Source organism: Chiroxiphia lanceolata, chromosome 2 (assembly GCF_009829145.1).
Source record: "Chiroxiphia lanceolata isolate bChiLan1 chromosome 2, bChiLan1.pri, whole genome shotgun sequence".
NCBI classification, from domain to species: domain Eukaryota; kingdom Metazoa; phylum Chordata; class Aves; order Passeriformes; family Pipridae; genus Chiroxiphia; species Chiroxiphia lanceolata.
Genome location: NC_045638.1, coordinates 92,382,200 through 92,404,325, shown reverse-complemented (window position 1 = coordinate 92,404,325; position 22,126 = coordinate 92,382,200). Strand labels below are relative to the sequence as shown.

At 44.5% G+C, this 22,126-nt stretch overlaps 1 protein-coding gene and 1 long non-coding RNA gene across 2 annotated transcripts; both read right to left on the bottom strand.

Moving 5' to 3' along the window:
• Positions 1-307: 307 nt before the first annotated feature.
• LOC116782629 lies at positions 308-1,948 on the bottom strand. The gene is made up of 2 exons (XR_004355278.1): positions 1,908-1,948; positions 308-530 (listed from the first exon to the last, which is right to left on the bottom strand). It is a non-coding gene; the product is annotated as an uncharacterized LOC116782629 (long non-coding RNA).
• Positions 1,949-9,275: 7,327 nt separating this feature from the next.
• LOC116782525 lies at positions 9,276-17,146 on the bottom strand. The gene is made up of 5 exons (XM_032679277.1): positions 16,864-17,146; positions 15,514-15,943; positions 13,993-14,230; positions 10,784-10,885; positions 9,276-9,404 (listed from the first exon to the last, which is right to left on the bottom strand). Exons 1-5 carry the CDS (start codon positions 17,144-17,146, stop codon positions 9,276-9,278), a joined length of 1,182 nt encoding a protein of 393 aa, XP_032535168.1.
• Between the last annotated feature and the right edge of the window lie 4,980 nt (positions 17,147-22,126).

The following is a 22,126-nucleotide window of genomic DNA, read 5'->3' as shown; positions in this document are numbered from 1 at the left end:
CTCCTCCCTGTGAGTGAAGCTGCACTTAAGGGAGGATAGTTTGGGTTCTCAGTTCCCCCGTGCCAGAAATTGTCTATCTCCCACTCTTTCTGACAAGTCGCCAATAGCTTGCATTTAATGCACTGAAACAAACCCAAAAAGCCCAAGATACCCAACAGAGTTTTGGAAAGAGGAGCTGAAGTGGGTGGGCCCTGTCTTACAGCTGTAGTACCCCAGGTGGCAGAAACAGCTTGAAACAGTATTTTGGAGCCTACTTGAGCTTTAGCCGGGCAGCGGCCCAAGGCATGACACACAGCAAAGGAACAAATAGCTTTCAAGCCTTATTTTATTTTCATGCATTTACTGTCATGGTCAGAACCCCCACATGACTTGTAGAAGTGAGGCACTGCCCTCATTGTGTCTCAGAAATAGTCCAGAGGATCATCTTTGGTCTTGCCAGTCTGAAAACTGACAAGGGCAGGATATACATCCTCTGGACGAGGGCCCACAAGCACCTTTAAGTGGACATAGTCAGTACCACTAACTTGGACCTAGAAAACAAAACAGGGGGAAAGTGAGGAGCATGGGCTTGAAGCAGGTTCAAACAAAACGATGCTCTTTACATACTTGAAAGACTGTCTTTGCCGTGGAGCTTAATTTGAGGTTCTATCTCCACTTTTTACTTCCACAGCTCTTCACCCAAGTCTGGGGAGTACTTGCTGTCTACACCTGGAGAAAACTCTATTAAAAACCTTCAGTCTCAGATGAAGGGAAAATGAGCAGGACTGCTTGAGGGTGGAAGCACCAGAAGGCGGAAGAGGAGGAAGGTTTTGATGGTGTCCTGTTTTGGTCACCAAGATGGCAGCACATCAGCTCTCAGCCTCTTGGCACACTCAGGGTGGAAGACAAGACGCAGTGAGTCTTAATGACTCCGGGCTGGGACAAGATGCAGAGACAACATCTGCTCTTTGAAAGTACAGAAAGATCCTTCCAAAACCAGCATGTGGTCCTGAGAAGCAATGACAACCTGAAAGCCTTGTCTGCAGATTGGGAAAGAAGAGACAAATCTGGGATGCAACTGGGCATGACTTCTGGCTGGACTTCAGCCCTCTAGTAAATTGTTACTCTTCATTACTCAGTGCTTTGTCCACAACGTGAAAGCCCATCTCACAGGAGCAAGGAAAGGATAAATATCAATCATGTAGCTAAGACACTGACTAGCCACAGAAGAGGTAGTCTGTCAGTACAGTCCCCTGGTGCCCACAGAGCACAAACAACTGGTGTTATGTTAAAAAAGCACCTGGGAGAGATGTTTGGCACTGTCTGTCCTTCCTGTCATCAACTAAATATGAGAAGCGTGGAGCAAATGCTCACCACATCTCTCTGCAGAATTACTCTCCCACAAATGCTACCAGACAATTTCTTTCCTAAAGATTCTGACTCTTGTCAGGGGAGCGTGTCCCACCAGGCACATGTCCCCACACACATGGGGTTTGAGAGACAGCAGTCCCATGCCAGGTGTGCTCTGCTCCAGAAGGCCAGCCTGCTGCTCAGCAGTGCTTGCTGGCCTTCAGATGCAAACCACAGCCAGCAAGTTCTTCCCTGCTACTTCACAGGAAGCTGCTCACAGACGTGGGTAAAGTTTTCTAGTAGAGGATGAATGGTGCTCTCAGAGGGATCTAAACTAAGCAGGACCGGGTTAACCTCTGCAGCAGAGAGAGGGGTTTGAAAATACAGAAAGAACTAATCCTCTTCTACAGTAATGCCGAAGAGAGGAATTTTATAAACATCCTGAGATAGTCCCCATCTCTATTACTCACATCAGATGCTTTTCTACCACATCTGCTTCTCTTTCCAGCTCTAAGCTACTCTGCACGTCACCTATATTGTTTAACTGCAAAGCACTCCCTCCTATATCATATACAAACCTTAATGAAGTACATCATCCCAGAAACTTTTTGAGTCCTGTAGAGTATGGCTCTAAAGATGCTATATTTCCTGTTTACCTGCTCTTCAAACTGTTGTTTCACCTGTAAAAGAAAAGGAACAATGGTTGGCACGTTCATACTCGGGCTTTTCTTTCACATCTACCACTTCAAATCCTATCCTTTCAAACATACATCCTCGATAAAATAAATCCAGAACCCCCACTCTAAATCGATTTACACCAGGACCTCCAGCCCTCCCTCCTAGCACTGCCTCCAGCACTATTTAAAATCCTGTGAGAAGGAGATTTCCTAATTGATTTCCCCTGCTCCAAAACTGTCCAGATGAACAGTCTCCTGCTCACTACAGACAGTAAACTGCTACTTGCTGCCCTTTTGATTCTGGATCAAAGGACGGAGGCACCAAGCCATGCCCCCTATCAGGGTACACCCTGTGTCAACCACACTGTTACACAGAAGTGCAAGCCAGCTCCCCTCACCTGGAACACCAGTTCCCACGCCAGTCAGCCTGGGAGGCTGAAAATCCCTGCTCTGTTTCACAGCCTCAGAGCTGCACTCAGGTCCTCTGATGCTTTTCTTCTAAAATATGCACAGTCTGGAAGCACAGAGGGACTGCCCAACATAAGGGTATTTTCCTTAGAGAACTATACCCAGGCCTCTGTGATGGGGAGGGACCAGGAAGAGTTCTCTCTCCTGCTCTCAGTACAAGGCAGAAAATAAAGAGCAAAGAATCATCTGTTTTCATTCTCCTGAAGTTACTGAGAATGAAAGAACACCAAAATTAAGATCATTCCTCTTCTGGAATCAAACAGAAAATCTCTACATCCACATTTCAAATGCCATATTTGCCCTGTACTTTGGGAGCATTAGCACAGTGATGCCTTAAGCCCCTAATGGTTTTTTTATTTTTCTAAGATTTGTAAGACCTGTAAGTTTTATAAGTAGTGGAAGTACATTTTAAAAGCAGCAACCTCCCCCCTCCCTTTTTTGTCCCTTGTTCCTTTCCCTTTCTCCAGTACCCTTGTTTATACATTCCTTAACCCTCTTACCCCATTCTATGCTCCCCATATCAATCCTACTTCTGAAGCTAATAGAAATGTTTAGTCTTTTGTCAAGGCAAGGCCTAGATGGTTGACAGAAGAGCATATCAAGGCCTAAACCACAGAATACGGGGCTCAGGTGAGTGGGAAGACAAGACGGGACACACAGACGGAGTCTTCCCATGTCACGTTGCTCCCCTCCAGCTCCTAAGGATGCAATTTATACTTATTTGAAAAAGAGCTGCTGTACTGCAGGGCTGCTGCTATCGCAGCTGCTTCCAGGACAGGACCACTGCCTGTGACCAACCACCTGCCTGCCTTGTGCCAAGCTCACCTTGCCCCACGGGCTCACTATTTGCCCTTGCATCATACTTGTGACTCCAGAAAACAATGCCAGCAGAGAACATACCATTTATCCATTGCCTTGTCCTGTTTAAATCATTTTTTAGGGCAGACTGGCATGTAGTTGGTCCCATCCATGGCCTTCAGGGAGGAATTAGTTCTACCACGTACAAACTTCTCCCTTCAAATACGCCTCCTCTCGTTTCCAACAAGCCACTTCAGTGCTGGCATAGCAGAGCTGGGCTTTGAACTACATGTGAACATTCACTGAAGCTAGCCAGTTTAAACCCTGCTTCAGTATCACCATCTGGTCTCTCAGCCTTTACGCAACCTTCAGCACTCAGCTCTTTGCACACAGAGACTTCATCTAGAGACTAGGCACAACTCACCTGGTTGGTGATATCCTGCACTTCTTGAGTAGCAGGCTCGGGGGGAGATAAGCCCTCAACGACAGTTGACATGACAGGTGGTTCTGAAGAGGGAAGTTTAGCACAGTCTGAGCAGAGTCACCAGGCATCTTGCATATATATATATACATACACACACACACACACACACACACAGAGACACGAGTGTGTTGAATTAAAAGTAAGAAATCTGTCGGAAAATAAACCCCCCTGCATTCCAGCTGGGCCTTGGGGCAAGAGGGGCTGGGTATGGCTACACTTAATTTAGGATTAGAAGCAATTCATCACTGTAACTCTAGTCATGTTCAATAGGAACTTCCACCAGCACAGATTCAAAAATAGTGTGTTTTACACTTTGATTGCAATCAAGGAGAACTTCTGCGCTCACAGATTCACAAACAGTTCGGTTTATTGAAGCAACAGAAATTCAGATGTGAAATTGCCATTGGTAAATGCACCTGCTGCAACAAAGCTCTAACAACAATAATAATGTTTTACTAACCCGGGGAATAGTAACAATCAGACACAAAGGCTTACCACGAAGACGTTCCTGCTTGGGATGAGAGAGAGGAGAGTAGTCCGTTGACTGTCCCTGAGGTCTTTTTGGGTCTTCCCCGTACTTCGATGAAGTTTCTACCCTCCTTATATACAGCCCAATGGTCTCCTCCTCCTCCTGTTACATATGGCGTGATCAAACTGGAGAGCTGAGTAACATAGTCATGTGTGGTAGCAAGTACTTCATTAACCTCATTGACATATGCGGGGGGGTTGCGTTTCCTGTTCAAATGACTCTTAATTTTTGGGCCTGGCATGCTTCTAGGTTCCGGTCTTACGATTTTGTTTTGGTCTGTTCTGTTTGTCAGAGCCAAAAGATGATCATCCTGGCTCCACAGCACCTCCTCCTTCCACCAACACATCCTTTCTTGACATCAACCATGCCTATCTCCATCCGCAAAGATAACGTAGAGGGTACCCACTGTAGGCCATAAATAGGCAGCCTTAACCATTGCCTGGCTCCTGGGTCATCATCCCACAGTGTCATGGAATCATGGGACCTACAACACATGGAGCCTACCATTACTGAACTGGAGAAGCCAACTAACTGGGAAAACAGGGGGGGGGAAGCAATGTAAAATGTTGATAATATTAAAAATAAATGTAAAAAGCACTTTAAGATTCTTAAGAGAGTTCAGTCTTCAGGTTATAAGAAAAGCAAACACTGGACCCCAGCCACCTACATCTCAAGACAATTGGTTTGGGCTGCAAATGGAATCTCTTGCCTCTCCACCCATGTGCAGACAACTGCTCTGTGCACTTAGGAAATGGATCAAAGTCACATCCCACAAGTCCCAATACCTTTCAAGATCAGAAGAAAGTATGCAGAAGTTTCCCTACTGCAGGTCCCGTTCAACTTGAAATTTTATTACCTCAGTATCCTTCCCAATGCAAAAGAGGAGCAGACTGCATCATATCTTCAGTGACTTGACTTCCCTCTGCCTAACCAGAAAGGTGCCAAGGTAAACACCAGCACCAGAACTAGAAAAAATTAAATTCCAGCTTCGGCTAAGTACTGCAAGAATGGTATTTCTGCTTCTTTCCCATCAGAAGCAGAAGCTCTAGAGCTGCATTCAGGCAATACATAATAACAACTGAATATACAGGAACATTTACATTTCAACTCAAACCCTAGTGCCAAGTTCTGGGAAGACAAAGTACGATCCCTCTTGCTAGAGGAGCAGTGTGTGCACAATTGCTGTCCTAATGCCAAGGTACATTGCTGAAACAGGCAACATGCAGAATATAGAGTCAGAAGGATTAATTCCCAGTTACAGACACATGGCACAGTCACATTCATGACCGTATCTGAATGGAAAAAGCTCAAAACCTACTAGTCCCCTATTAGGGACGACTAAGAAGTGTTACCAGCCCTCCTAGGTAAGGGAGGACTAACACTTCCAGACCATAAAAAAAATTACTCCCCTTTGGTATTCCTGCCATCCCTCTCTCCAGAAAACAGGAGGAATATTGTTCCAGAGCAAGGACCAGAGAAGCAGCAAGAGACCAGCCAATTTGTAGTCTCCAGGGGTGGGTACGTGGGAGTAGGTGAAATGAGACTACATGCTGCACACAGGCAAAGGGCATTTCTGCTGCAATCAGCACGAGGGAGTTTGCCCAAAACAAGCATGTTTATGGCCACAGCAATGGGGGCTGTGTAGCACAGACTTCCCAGTGTGCTACCCAGGCTACTGACCCTCCTCCTCACAGGTGACAAGTGATGCAACAGGCTCTAAACTTCACACCTGACTTCTAGGCCTGTTCTTGGTACAAAGGACCTGAGATTCAGAATCTGGGGCTCTAGGGGCCCTAAACTCAACAGTATATAGAGCAGTGTTGCCGCCACCACCTGCGTCTCCTAGAACGCTTCCATCAACGCTGTCTCCGTTCAATCCTAAACATCCACCGGTCAGATTACGTGACCAATACATCTGTTCTAGAACAAGCAGCAGTCACAAGTATTGAGGTCATGTTGCTGAGAACACAGCTGCGTTGGGCAGGGCACTTCTCCAGGATGAAGGACCACCGCCTCCCTAAGATCCTGCTTTATGGTGAACTTGCCACCGGCTGCCGCAAGAGAGGAGCCCCGAAGAAAAGATACGAGGACTCCCTGAAACAACATCTCAGCCTTGGCCATATTGATCAACATAACTGCTCTACTCTGGCCTCCAATCGGGAGACCTGGAGACACACCATCTATAACGCTGCTGCTGCTTTTGAGAATGCACACAGGATCACCCTTGAGGAGAAAAGGCAATGCAGAAAGAATCGTGTCTTGCAGAATATATCATCTAAGGAGTCTTTCTGTTGTGCCTTTTGCAACCGGACGTACCTGTCTCGTATTGGCCTTTTTAGCCACCAGCGCACTTGTAACAAACGTGGGTAGAGCCCTCCCCAAATCTTCCTTCACGAAGCCCAGCCAGGATGATACATGAGAGCTGTTACTGATAAAGGTGTTGCAGAATTTCCCAAACTTGAGCAGCAGTGCTATGGGAGGGCATGAAAAACATTTGAGGAGAAACAGTTGCCTTGAGACAACATCTTTCTGAACCAGGAGAAAAATGCTTCCAGGTCTCAGGAAGAAAAGGAATGGGAGCTGCTAAAACTGCTAATGGCTGCCCCAAAATCCAGGGATAGTTTTACGACTGGGATGCAATACTCATCCTGCACATACACTTCAGGAAGTCATTTTGAAGTGCTGACGTTTCACAGACCTGTCATCAAAGGCAACCTTCGCCTACACCCCTCTCTAGTCAGCTTCAGATGTAACAAAACAGGATTTGGAACAAAAGCATGAAAAGAACGGCGGTTCCCATTCCATCTCTTGCACAACATCAACAAGCTAACGCATGTCCCTTCTTTTAGGATTTGTGACATCTGATATTACGTACCATATACGTACACAGATGAGAATTTCCCTTCAATTTACTGCTGTTATATTGGAGAATCTCTGCTGGCAGAACATCTCTGGCATTCTTTATAGTCGTGAAGCTGAGTAACATCTTGCACCATGTACTACCCCAATAAGGAAGAAACAAAGTTTACAGCTTGCAGGCCACTATGCCCTGGTCCTGTATATGCAAGTTGAAGAACTACAAGCTACAGTAAATAAAAACACTGGTACAGTAACAAAACAAAGCAAACAAAAATATAAAAATCCTCTGACCAAAATCCAAACCCCAGATTTATGTATTTACAAGTCATCTTTAAGCCAGAAACAAAGGCAGCTCTGGAGGAACGACTGTGAATGCCCGACTCAGTAGTTCAGCCTTCTGGTTTCACAGCGTAAAGACACCTCATTGTGACTGGACTGTATGACACATGGTCTGAATGTTTTCAAGAACTAGAGGAAAGCAGCCCTCCACGTACCAGTTGAAGATCTGTTTTCATGATCACAGGAACATCAGCCTTGACTTTCACCACGCTGGTCTGAAAAAAAAGGTTTCCCCTTCTGCTCCTCATCCTGATTTCAAAAGATTTCTGACATCATACATCAAGAAAGATCAGTAGAAACCTGACTTTCAGCAGCACAAAGATCTCAGCCCAGCCTATGCTGAGCCTGTGCTACCAGTAAAGAGCCTCCTCCCCTCAGTCTGCTTCATGACAACCAAATTCTTCCAGCCTTCATAATTCGATAATTCTATGATTTATAGCAACAGAAAAATCATGATATATTTGCTGGAAAAACCCCCCCTCCCCCCCCTCCCCCGTGAAGGACTAGGAATCAGAATGGGGAAAATCTCAGAAGTGGAAAAGGATGTACAGTGATTGAACGGACTTTATGATGCAGACTTTATAGTTATTAGGTACACACACATTGTAGCTCTAGGCCTCCAGCTCCACAGGCTGCCTGAGAGCCACTCCTGCAGCCAATGGCAGTGACACACACTCTGGGCTCAAGGGAAGTTCAGGAGCAAGGACCCTCTTTGGGAAGGTGATTTACAACCAAACCCTTTTCCCGTGCACAGACAAGGGGATATATTCTCGTCCAGCTGAGTCCAAGGGAAGAGGAGGTCTGGTCAGGCAGGTGCCCTAAAGCCTGTTGTGTGTCACACAACACAGCACTGATGAAGACAAGTTGAGGAACATCATTCTGTTGAAAGCTGGAGCCTGAGAACCTCCATTGGCATGTCCTTCCAGAAGATGCTGACATGGATGGCTGCCCCATCCCACTCACCATGGCTCAAAATCCCACTGGAAAGTATGCCCCAGTGTGGTGTTTCCTGAACCATTTATTAGTGAAGCAACAACAGAGTGGATCAGCTCTGCAGGGAGATTTCCATCAGCAAATTTGGCTGAAAGGCAGGGAACCATCTCAACAAAGAGCCTGATCCTGCATCCCCAGTCTCCTCACAAACTTGGCAGAGCTCTGCCTGCTCAAAGCCCCAGCAGAGCATTTATTTATAGGTGATGGCAGGGGAAACAATGCCTTCTTGCCCAGTCTGGTTCATGCTTCTCACCATGTCCTCCCTGTTAGTCCACCAGCTCCGTTTAGTTTCTAATACCTGCTGCTGTTAAATTTAGGGTTCTGTTGACCAACGGTGGAAGCAGACTGTCTTCCCATTCCTTCAAGGCACACATTCCTGCTCCCCGCCCCACCACCCCTCTCCTCCCTGTGAGTGAAGCTGCACTTAAGGGAGGATAGTTTGGGTTCTCAGTTCCCCCGTGCCAGAAATTGTCTATCTCCCACTCTTTCTGACAAGTCGCCAATAGCTTGCATTTAATGCACTGAAACAAACCCAAAAAGCCCAAGATACCCAACAGAGTTTTGGAAAGAGGAGCTGAAGTGGGTGGGCCCTGTCTTACAGCTGTAGTACCCCAGGTGGCAGAAACAGCTTGAAACAGTATTTTGGAGCCTACTTGAGCTTTAGCCGGGCAGCGGCCCAAGGCATGACACACAGCAAAGGAACAAATAGCTTTCAAGCCTTATTTTATTTTCATGCATTTACTGTCATGGTCAGAACCCCACGTGACTTGTAGAAGTGAAGTACTGCCCTCATCATGTCTCAGAAGTAGTCCAGAGGATCATTTCTGGTCTTGCCAGTCTGAAAACTGATAAGGGCAGGATATACGTTCTCTGCAGGAGGGCCCACGAACACCTTTAAGTGGACATAGTCAGTACCACTAACTTGGACCTAGAAAACAAAACAGGGGGAAAGTGAGGAGCATGGGCTTGAAGCAGGTTCAAACAAAAGGATGCTCTTTACATACTTGAAAGACTGTCTTTGCCGTGGAGCTTAATTTGAGGTTCTATCTCCACTTTTTACTTCCACAGCTCTTCACCCAAGTCTGGGGAGTACTTGCTGTCTACACCTGGAGAAAACTCTATTAAAAACCTTCAGTCTCAGATGAAGGGAAAATGAGCAGGACTGCTTGAGGGTGGAAGCACCAGAAGGCGGAAGAGGAGGAAGGTTTTGATGGTGTCCTGTTTTGGTCACCAAGATGGCAGCACATCAGCTCTCAGCCTCTTGGCACACTCAGGGTGGAAGACAAGACGCAGTGAGTCTTAATGACTCCGGGCTGGGACAAGATGCAGAGACAACATCTGCTCTTTGAAAGTACAGAAAGATCCTTCCAAAACCAGCATGTGGTCCTGAGAAGCAATGACAACCTGAAAGCCTTGTCTGCAGATTGGGAAAGAAGAGACAAATCTGGGATGCAACTGGGCATGACTTCTGGCTGGACTTCAGCCCTCTAGTAAATTGTTACTCTTCATTACTCAGTGCTTTGTCCACAACGTGAAAGCCCATCTCACAGGAGCAAGGAAAGGATAAATATCAATCATGTAGCTAAGACACTGACTAGCCACAGAAGAGGTAGTCTGTCAGTACAGTCCCCTGGTGCCCACAGAGCACAAACAACTGGTGTTATGTTAAAAAAGCACCTGGGAGAGATGTTTGGCACTGTCTGTCCTTCCTGTCATCAACTAAATATGAGAAGCGTGGAGCAAATGCTCACCACATCTCTCTGCAGAATTACTCTCCCACAAATGCTACCAGACAATTTCTTTCCTAAAACGATTCTGACTCTTGTCAGGGGAGCGTGTCCCACCAGGCACATGTCCCCACACACGTGGGGTTTGAGAGACAGCAGTCCCATGCCAGGTGTGCTCTGCTCCAGAAGGCCAGCCTGCTGCTCAGCAGTGCTTGCTGGCCTTCAGATGCAAACCACAGCCAGCAAGTTCTTCCCTGCTACTTCACAGGAAGCTGCTCACAGACGTGGGTAAAGTTTTCTAGTAGAGGATGAATGGTGCTCTCAGAGGGATCTAAACTAAGCAGGACCGGGTTAACCTCTGCAGCAGAGAGAGGGGTTTGAAAATACAGAAAGAACTATTCCTCTTCTACAGTAGTGCCGAAGAGAGGAATTTTATAAACATCCTGAGATACTCCTCAACTCTATTACTCACATCAGATGCTTTTCTACCACATCTGCTTCTCTTTCCAGCTCTAAGCTACTCTGCACGTCACCTATATTGTTTAACTGCAAAGCACTCCCTCCTATATCATATACAAACCTTAATGAAGTACATCGTCCCAGAAACTTTTTGAGTCCTGTAGAGTATGGCTCTAAAGATGCTATATTTCCTGTTTACCTGCTCTTCAAACTGTTGTTTCACCTGTAAAAGAAAAGGAAAAATGGTTGGCACGTTCATACTCGGGCTTTTCTTTCACATCTACCACTTCAAATCCCATCCTTTCAAACATACATCCTTGATAAAATAAATCCAGAACCCCCACTCTAAATCGATTTACACCAGGACCTCCAGCCCTCCCTCCTAGCACTGCCTCCAGCACTATTTAAAATCCTGTGAGAAGGAGATTTCCTAATTGATTTCCCCTGCTCCAAAACTGTCCAGATGAACAGTCTCCTGCTCACTACAGACAGCAAACTGCTACTTGCTGCCCCTTTTGATTCTGGATCAAAGGACGGAGGCACCAAGCCATGCCCCCTATCAGGGTACACCCTGTGTCAACCACACTGTTACACAGAAGTGCAAGCCAGCTCCCCTCACCTGGAACACCAGTTCCCACGCCAGTCAACCTGGGAGGCTGAAAATCCCTGCTCTGTTTCACAGCCTCAGAGCTGCACTCAGGTCCTCTGATGCTTTTCTTCTAAAATATGCACAGTCTGGAAGCACAGAGGGACTGCCCAACATAAGGGTATTTTCCTTAGAGAACTATACCCAAGCCTCTGTGATGGGGAGGGACCAGGAAGAGTTCTCTCTCCTGCTCTCAGTACAAGGCAGAAAATAAAGAGCAAAGAATCATCTGTTTTCATTCTCCTGAAGTTACTGAGAATGAAAGAACACCAAAATTAAGATCATTCCTCTTCTGGAATCAAACAGAAAATCTCTACATCCACATTTCAAATGCCATATTTGCCCTGTACTTTGGGAGCATTAGCACAGTGATGCCTTAAGCCCCTAATGGTTTTTTTATTTTTCTAAGATTTGTAAGACCTGTAAGTTTTATAAGTAGTGGAAGTACATTTTAAAAGCAGCAACCTCCCCCCTCCCTTTTTTGTCCCTTGTTCCTTTCCCTTTCTCCAGTACCCTTGTTTATACATTCCTTAACCCTCTTACCCCATTCTATGCTCCCCATATCAATCCTACTTCTGAAGCTAATAGAAATGTTTAGTCTTTTGTCAAGGCAAGGCCTAGATGGTTGACAGAACAGCATATCAAGGCCTAAACCACAGAATACGGGGCTCAGGTGAGTGGGAAGACAAGACGGGACACACAGACGGAGTCTTCCCATGCCACGTTGCTCCCCTCCAGCTCCTAAGGATGCAATTTATACTTATTTGAAAAAGAGCTGCTACGACGGATTAGTGGGATGGGGGAGACCTCCAGGCCTTAGGCTGCTAGCCCATTACCTGCGAGGTGAATGTTCTTCCCCCTGCCCCCCAGCACGTGGCCCTGCGACCCCGCAAGGAGCACACAGACCACCAGGGAGGGACGGACGAAAGAGGAAGTTTATTGTGGGGTAGGGGTTTATAAGGCTTTCAGGAGGGTCAAAAGGGGACCAATCACAAGTTCAGGGTCACATAGAAAAAACCATCAGGTAAAGGGTCAACAGCCAATAGAAAGGGGTTAACAAGGGACCAATGAGAAACATCTCAGGACACCTTCCCAGGACACTCTGTATGGGAGACAGTAGCTTCACAGGGGGTGTCGGGAAGAGGGAGACAGTGACTCTGCAAAAAGGTAAAAGCCATTTTGAAACCTGTTTAAACCACCTTAAAAACTTCGGTTTCTATAACATTTGAGCTGTTTTCATTTTCTTCACTAGTCCATCTCTGACAGGACTTCTTCCATCCTGTATATGACAAATCCATTGCCACAGCTCCTCCTTTTCAGTTTTGCAAAGCTGGATATGCTTTAAATGATTGACAGGTTCTGACACAACTGAGGAAACATGGAAAGACACACATAAAGAGAAACACTACGAAAAGTCCTACTATGCTAACTACAATAATTTTCTTAATAGTGGAAGAGAGGCCTTTGAAGGGCAGCCAGTCGAAAAAATCATCAAAAGTCAGATGATCAACCTGCTTGATTTCATGAACTAAGGACTTAAGCTGATTAATCTGGGAGTGGATAGATTGGGAGTGATCAGAGAAGTTGAGGCAGCAGAGGCCTTCAAACTCCTGACACCCATGGCCATTTACCAGAAGGAGAAAATCTATTGCAGCACGATTTTGTAACAAGGCTTTCTTATTGGTTTGGGTATCTTGTAATAGGTCATCAAGGGCAGCACTGGTGGCATTAGCTTCTTTTGCTAGCCAACATCCCATTCTGGTAAGGAGAGTTAAGGCTTTTGTGGAGCTGACAATTGGAAGTATACCACTTACAATGTTTGCGGTGTCTGACCAAAAATACATGTTGGAATTGCATTCTGCTGTGAATTCACTCAAGGACTGCAGTTTTGCTAAAGGATGTTCTTCAGCTGAAGGTGGGGGTGCTACAGCCACAGGGACCTGTGCTGCTTCAGGTGGAGAAAGTGGTTTTGGTTGTGATGGATAGAAATTAAGAGATGGGTGTAAACCTTGGAATTGCCTGCGCACTCTATGATGTGAGAAGGGTGAGGTTATTTGGAGGTTACTGTTTCTTTTTGCACGATTTTTGGGAGGCCTTACAGGTAAAGATTTCATAAGGGTAGCTGGATTGTACAGTGCTAATTTTCCAAATGTACAAGGGCCTCCAGCAGCTAATCTAGGAATCATATTCCAGACTCTAAGTCCACAAATTAAAAAGACTCCTTTTGGAAGAATAACCGAATCAGGGGTAGCATGTATCTGGTAAGGAACTTCTTCCTTGCACCAGAAACTGAAGTTGGAATAAGGTCCATAAGAGGTGACATTAATTAATTCAGGAGGGGCAACATGTTTGTTGTGAATGAAGTAAAAACAGAGAGGAGATATGATACTCCCCAAGATTTCTAATTCCTCAGGTCTCTGCCACTGATAGCTAAATGTCTGTTTGTCATGTGAAGTTTTTGCTGGTCTTGTGAGACAATCCAAGAATGGATTTCTAAACTGATCATGGTCATCACACCAGGGGATATATTGATTTCTAAAATCACCCCATTCTCTTGGGGTCCAGGGGATTCCTACCAGACAGGTCTTGAAAGGGTGAGAGGGGTCTAAAGTAGATAGACAGATAGAGTCAGTATTTAGTGATTGTGCCAGGTTTAGCCAAACATTTTGGCCAGAGAGCATTACCCAATTTGGAATTGTTGGAGGAGGTGTGGCAAGGGCTCCTGATGTTAAGTCTTTCTGATTTGCTGGTGTTATGCTGCACGTAAAAAACAGGATTATCCCGAAGGTGATGCTGATGGAGGATCGCTTCCTGTAGTTGGTGCTGAATCCGTTGGTGCTGGATCTGCTGCTGGTTGAGCTGGGAGGGAAACTTCTTGGTGGATCCTTACTAGCCTGGACGGTATCCATCTCGGACCTGCTCCTGTGGAGACACAAGCATGCCCTCTTCCCCAAACAATTAGGGGGACAGGACCGAGCCATTCTCCTGTCAGGATATCCTTGTATTTTACCTTAGCTTCCCCCGTTTTTAATTTTCCAGCTCCAAAATGATGTCCAACAGGTGAAACATCCTCATGCAGCCTATTTAAAAAATTGAGGACATACAATGCCTTGTTTAAACACTCTGATGGAGAGAGACCTACAGTTGTTTTTTCTTGTTTTTTCAGCATATCTTTTAAGGATTTATGAGTTCTCTCTACTATTGCTTGGCCCTGTGGAGAGTGAGGAATGCCAGTGGTGTGAACTATTCCCCACATATTGAAAAATTCTTTAAGGGAAGCAGAAATGTATGACGGGGCATTATCTGTCTTTATTTGTTTTGGAATGCCCATTATTGCAAAAGCTGAGGAAAAGTGTCTCTTAACATCTTTAGCTTTTTCTCCTGTGTGTGCAGTGGCAACAATGAGTCCTGAGCAAGTGTCTACTGATACATGTACATATTTCAACCTGCCAAATCGTGGTACATGTGTAACATCTGATTGCCAGAGATCTAAGGGGCTAAGGCCTCTTGGATTAACTCCTTCAGATCTCACTGGAGTTACCAACTGACAGTCTGGACATGCAGACACAATGGCTTTGGCTTGAGAGGTAGATAACTGAAACATCTTTTTCAGTGATATAGAATTTTGGTGGAAAAAGTTATGAGAAATTTTTGCTTTTTCAAAATTGTTAGGTGTAGGTACTGTGTTAACTGGGAAAGCTGAATTTGCTGCTTTATCTGCCACAGCGTTCCCTTCTGTAAGTGGGCCTGGGAGGCATGTATGTGATCTAATGTGAGTGATATAAAAAGGATGTTTCCTCTGTTGGATTAATAGTAACAATGTTTTAAACAGGGTAAACAACTTTTGATTGTTCAAATCTTTTAAGTAACTACTTTCTATGCGACTCACAACTCCTACAACATAGGCAGAATCTGATACCAAATTCAGAGGCTGTGGAAAAAGTTGGAACGCTCTTACCACAGCTGAGAGTTCAGCAATCTGAGATGAACCTTCAACTTGATGAACATCTGTTTTCCATACACCTTTTTCAAACCAAGCGACTACTGCATTACTAGACTTCCCTGAGCCGTCTGTGAAGGCTGTCACAGCTTTCTTCAAAGGGCTAGTAGAAAAGTTATTTCTCAGTCTGGGTTGAGAGATGGAAAGAAACTGCAGAAAAGGAATTGCTGGTAAATGGGTTATCAGTTTGCCTGTAAAATCTGACATAACCTGTTGAAAATCAAACAGATGCAAATCATAATAACGCAATTGAGATTTGGACAGTGGAACATAAAGAAAATCTGGGTCTTTCCCTGACAGTTCTAACATTCGAAGCTTGCCTTTGTGACAGACTTTTGCAAGCATTTCAGGCAAAGTAACAATTGTCTTTGAAAACTGGTGACTGAGAAATACCCATTCCCACAAAAGAAATTTTTTGTTTTTTGAGTCTAATTGTCCTATTACAGCAAAAGGCTGTTTTGGTCCACGAAAGATTAGCAATGCAGTAGGTAATCCTTCTACTCTCCTGTTTACCTGTTGTTCTGAAATTTTCTGATTGATCACTTCAATAATACTTTCTGCTTCTGGTGTCAACTGACGAGGAGAAGTTAGTTCTGCTTCTCCCTTAAGGAGCTGAAACAAAGGAGCTAAGAAATCTGTTGAGAAACCAAAAAAGGATCGTATCCAATTGAGATTTCCCAAAAGAGACTGCAGATCGTTTAGTGTTTTTATTTTGGTGAGCAAGGTTACTGCTTGAGGCCTAAATGTTCTCTCTTCTATTATCAGACCAAGATATTTCCACGGGGAAGTTTTTTGTTCTTTTTCTGGGGCTATTTCTAACCCATGATTACTCAGGGGTTTTTTCACAGATTTATGTACCAATGTCAATTTTTCAGTATTAGAGGCACTAATTAATAAGTCATCCATGTAGTGGAAAATGATAGCTTCAGGAAACTGAGATCGAACTGGTTCAATTATATTGGACACCACAGATTGACATATAGTGGGACTGTTTTTCATCCCTTGTGGCAATGTGAGCCAACTTAGACGTTTGGAGGGTTCAGCTGCATTAACAGCTGGAACAGAAAATGCAAATTTGTGTGTATCATTAGGATGGAGGTAGATATTAAAAAAACAGTCCTTAATGTCTAAAATAACAAGTGGCCATTCTGCTGGGAGCATGGCAGGGGAGGGTAGCCCAGTTTGGAGGGCTCCCATCGGTTCTATGATATTATTGGCTTCTCGTAAATCATGTAACAACCTCCATCTCCCAGATGATTTTTTGATTGTGAAAACAGGAAAATTCCATGGAGTGTTTGTGGGGACTAATCTGTTTTTGTCTAATTGTTCTTCTACCAAATTATGAATTTGCCGCAATTTCTCTCCTCTGAGGGGCCACTGGTTTATCCACACTGGTGTGTTTGATTTCCATGTGAGAGGTGGAGCTTGCGGCTCTCCAGTGGCCCTCATTACAAATTTGGAATGGATAAGATAACTCCCCACTGTGTTATTACATCTCTGCCCCACAAGGTTAGTGGAATGTCCAATATAAAAGGCTTAGATGAAGCTACCTTACCCTGTGGGCCTTGGACCAGAAGTGGTAAAATGCTCTGGAGAGGAATTTTGGATCCTCCTACTCCCTGGATGTCGACAGCTGGCCTTGTTGTACCCCAGGTGCTGGGCCAATCTTTGGCAGAGATTATGGAAATATCCGCGCCTGTGTCCAGTAAACCAGACACAGTTTTCTGTTGGCCTGAATTAGGAGAGAGAAGAGTACATTCTATTATAGGTCTGTCAAGAGTAACCTTTTGAGCCCAATTAATGCAAATTCCCTGTTCATTCTGGGTTTCTTCCTCCATAGGTATGACCTGTGCTATTTGATCCTCTGGATTAATCACATTGCCACAAGCTGCTGTACTGCAGGGCTGCTGCTATCGCAGCTGCTTCCAGGACAGGACCACTGCCTGTGACCAACCACCTGCCTGCCTTGTGCCAAGCTCACCTTGCCCCACGGGCTCACTATTTGCCCTTGCATCATAGTTGTGACTCCAGAAAACAATGCCAGCAGAGAACATACCATTTATCCATTGCCTTGTCCTGTTTAAATCACTTTTTAGGGCAGACTGGCATGTAGTTGGTCCCATCCACGGCCTTCAGGGAGGAATTAGTTCTACCACGTACAAACTTCTCCCTTCAAATACGCCTCCTCTCGTTTCAAACAAGCCACTTCAGTGCTGGCATAGCAGAGCTGGGCTTTGAACTACATGTGAACATTCACTGAAGCTAGCCAGTTTAAACCCTGCTTCAGTATCACCATCTGGTCTCTCAGCCTTTACGCAACCTTCAGCACTCAGCTCTTTGCACACAGAGACTTCATCTAGAGACTAGGCACAACTCACCTCGTTGGTGATATCCTGCACTTCTTGAGTAGCAGGCTCGGGGGGAGATAAGCCCCCAACGACAGTTGACATGACAGGTGGTTCTGAAGAGGGAAGTTTAGCACAGTCTGAGCAGAGTCACCAGGCATCTCGCATATATATATATACATACACACACACACACAGATACACAGAGACACGAGTGTGTTGAATTAAAAGTAAGAAATCTGTCGGAAAATAAACCCCCCTGCATTCCAGCTGGGCCTTGGGGCAAGAGGGGCTGGGTATGGCTACACTTAATTTAGGATTAGAAGCAATTCATCACTATAACTCTAGTCATGTTCAATAGGAACTTCCACCAGCACAGATTCACAAATAGTGTGTTTTACACTTTGATTGCAATCAAGGAGAACTTCTGCGCTCACAGATTCACAAACAGTTCGGTTTATTGAAGCAACAGAAATTCAGATGTGAAATTGCCATTGGTAAATGCACCTGCTGCAACAAAGCTCTAACAACAATAATAATGTTTTACTAACCCGGGGAATAGTAACAATCAGACACAAAGGCTTACCACGAAGACGTTCCTGCTTGGGATGAGAGAGAGGAGAGTAGTCCGTTGACTGTCCCTGAGGTCTTTTTGGGTCTTCCCCGTACTTCGATGAAGTTTCTACCCTCCTTATATACAGCCCAATGGTCTCCTCCTCCTCCTGTTACGTATGGCGTGATCGAAGTGGAGAGCTGAGTAACGTAGTCATGTGTGGTAGCACATACTTCATTAACCTTGCAGGGGGATTGCGTTTCCTGTTCAATGACTCTTAATTTTTGGGCCTGGTATGCTTCTAGGTTCCGGTCTTATGATTTTGTTCTGGTCTGTTCTGTTTGTCAGAGCCAAAAGATGATCATCCTGGCTCCACTGAAATAGAAATGAAAGTGAAATAAAATTTAGCTATGTTAATTTAGCTCTGTAAGTGTGACTTTGCAAAATGTAAAACTGTTTAAAAGTTTCTGCCCAAACTGTGGGCAATTAAGATAAAAATAGTTTAGGGATCAGGGAATGCTTTTTAGCACGTAGAGAGGGGTGAGGAACCTGAAACTGTTTGAAATGATAAAACTTTATGTAACTACTCTATAATGGTAAGAATAGGAGGTAAAACTAAGTGTCTATTTAGATAAGGCAGACTGCAAGAAACCACCACAAGCGTGTGTATAGATAATTTTAAACTTGCTACTTTCAAACTGTAGAAAAAGTTAGGGTATTCCTTTCCTCAGTGGAGTGCACGGGGGAAAACACCTGCCCCTTTTGCATTCCCCAGCTGTAATAAAAGTGCTTTTCAGATTGTTCAAAGGTTTCTTTGAATCACACAGCACCTCCTCCTTCGGCCAACACATCCTTTCTTGACGTCAACCATGCCCATCTCCATCCGCAAAGATAACGCAGAGGGTACCCACTGTAGACCATAAATAGGCAGCCTTAACCATTGCCTGGCTCCTGGGTCATCATCCCACAGTGTCATGGAATCATGGGACCTACAACACATGGAGCCTACCATTACTGAACTGGAGAAACCAACTAACTGAGAAAATGGGGGGGGAAGCAGTGTAAAATGCTGATAATATTAAAAATAAATGTAAAAAGCACTTTAAGATTTTTAAGTTGAGTTCAGTCTTCGGGTTAATAAGAAAAGCAAACACTGGACCCCAGCCAACTACATCTCAAGACAATTGGTTTGGGCTGCAAATGGAATCTCTTGCCTCTCCACCCACGTGCAGACAACTGCTCTGTGCACTTAGGAAATGGATCAAAGTCACATCCCATAAGTCCCAATACCTTTCAAGATCAGAAGAAAGCATGCAGTAGTTTCCCTACTGCAGGTCCTGTTTAACTTCGCATTTTATTACCTCAGTATCCTTCCCAATGCGAAAGAGGAGCAGATTGCATCTTGTCTTCAGTGACTTGACTTCCCTCTGCCTAACCAGAAAGGTGCCAAGGTAAACACCAGCACCAGAACTAGAAAAAATTAAATTCCAGCTTCGCGTAAGTACTGCAAGAATGGTATTTCTGCTTCTTTCCCATCACAAGCTCTAGAGCTGCATTCAGGCAATACATAATAACAACTGACTATCCAGGAACATTTACATTTCAACTCAAACCCTAGTGCCAATTGCTGGGAAGACAAAGTACCATCCCTCTTGCTGGAGCAGCAGTGTGTGCACAATTGCTGTCCTAATGCCAAGGTACACTGCTGAAACAGGCAACATGCAGAATGGATAGTCAGAAGGATTAATTCCCAGTTACAGACATGGCACAGTCACATTCATGACCATATCTGAATGGAAAAAGCTCAAAACCTACTGAGGGACGACTAAGAAGTGTTACCAGCCCTCCTAGGTAAGGGAGGACTAACACTTCCAGACTACAAAAAAAATTACTCCCCTTTGATATTCCTGCCATCCCTCTCTCCAGAAAACAGGAGGAATATTGTTCCAGAGCAAGGAGCAGAGAAGCAGCAAGAGACCAGTCAATTTGTAGTCTCCAGGGGTGGGTACGTGGGAGTAGGTGAAATGAGACTACGGGCTGCACACGGGCAAAGGGCATTTCTGCTGCAATCTAAAACGAGAAGATGCAAAAACGAGCTCGAGAGTCCGAGACACATCCTCAGAGAGGTACAGTCAATGCTCTGACTTTATTCCAAAAATACACACATTATCAAGGGTCCTACAGGGTTCACACGCTCTATTCTAACTTTCTATTGGTTACATTTAATTTCACACGCTATATCTATAACTTTCTTGGCTCTACTAGCCAAGGCACATTTCCAGGCCCCCCCCATCTTCTGGTTTCTCACACTCTGGATAACAACCTCCTTCCTTGTTTTCCTCTATGCAGCTTTCTGATATCTGCTGCTCAAGGACACACATCTGCTGCTGGACAACACAGGTCCCTGCCGTCCGGCACGCAGGTCGGATTGTGCAAGCAGGCCTGAAGCAGTGTATGTCCTGCATCATCTAAGATTCTTTCAACAATTCCCCCGTTTTCTTTTGCACAATCCAGGCCTGTCTGATGGTCTTTCGCTTGGTTCAACTCTTTGTTCCATGTGGTTCTTGAAAACTTTTATTTTGCAAATGAAACTTTATTTAACTCAGGGTTATGTGTCTCCCACTCTTTATCCAAAGCTGCTTATGCATATGTGAGGTAATATGGTTTATGCATTTGTGAGCAAAACCAGAATATATTAATAATCATATAGTCATACCTTCACATGCATACATTCACACAACTTTCATGTGGGATGGCCATCACTTCATGCTCTCACACAAACATACTTTTGAGTTGTATTTTACTGTGTTTTCTGGTTGTGGACTGAGAAATTATCATTCTTGTGTTTTGCCCTCAGATGAGCAAGATCTAATTATGCATTTCTTGTTTTTATCAGAGTATAACTTGGAAAAGAGGAAAACATGAACATATTTCTGCCTCACATTCAATTCAAACCCCAAATACATACAAACATTCTTATAATTGAAAGATAAATATATACTCCTATTTTTACAGCAAAACACACACTTCTCTATGCAAATGGGCTTTTGGACTTCAAAGAGAACTTGTCAGTAGTCACTACAAAAACTTCAAAAGCTCCGCTTCTCCACCACCTTTAAAACAATTCTGGCTATTTAGGCAAGCAACCTCAAGAAACAGTCAGCAAGACCACCTCATGAACTTATCTTTCCTCACTCCCCCCCCCTTTTTTTTTTTTTTTTTTTGTACTGAAATTAAACTGTTAGGCTAGTTGTTGCATGAATAAAAAGCTTAGCTTTGTTGACTTTGAGCTTAGTGTCCCGTGTAAGGATGGGTCTTTATATGATTTGCCCGTGGCGTGCTGTATCTCGGGGGTCTGTCTTAACATCATCTTCTTTTTCACTGTTTCTCTCAAATGTTTTTGGAGAGTTGTCAACTAATAGCAAAATACCAATTAATCTCAAGTCATACAAGATGGTTGTTTCAGGGACAAAGTTCCCATCTATCAGCACTTGCATCAGCCAATTAAGCACAAATACATTCCCACCGCATGGTCTGTGGTTGGACCACGCCATTGTTGAACAAGTTAAGCAGCATATTGATGAAAAACAAGGAAAACAACATCGAATATCTACAACAAAGGACTAATAGGAAAAGGGTAGACAATAATATCTTCGTAACCATATCCATCTTTAGTGAAGAGATCGGAATAGGCTCTAGCTGTTCCTGCTTCACTGGGTCAGCCAGGGTCACTTGCATGCTGTGCCGTGGTTGCAGGTAATCATAATCTCTTTGCAGTCAGCATACAGGGGGTCAGCATCCTGCTGTTGAATGCAGACGTAAACTCCAAGTTGGAATAGACGAACAGGAGTGTTTCATCTCACGGGTTCGGATTACAGAATGAATCTGTGGAATTTCTGCAAAATAGAGCCTAGACTATT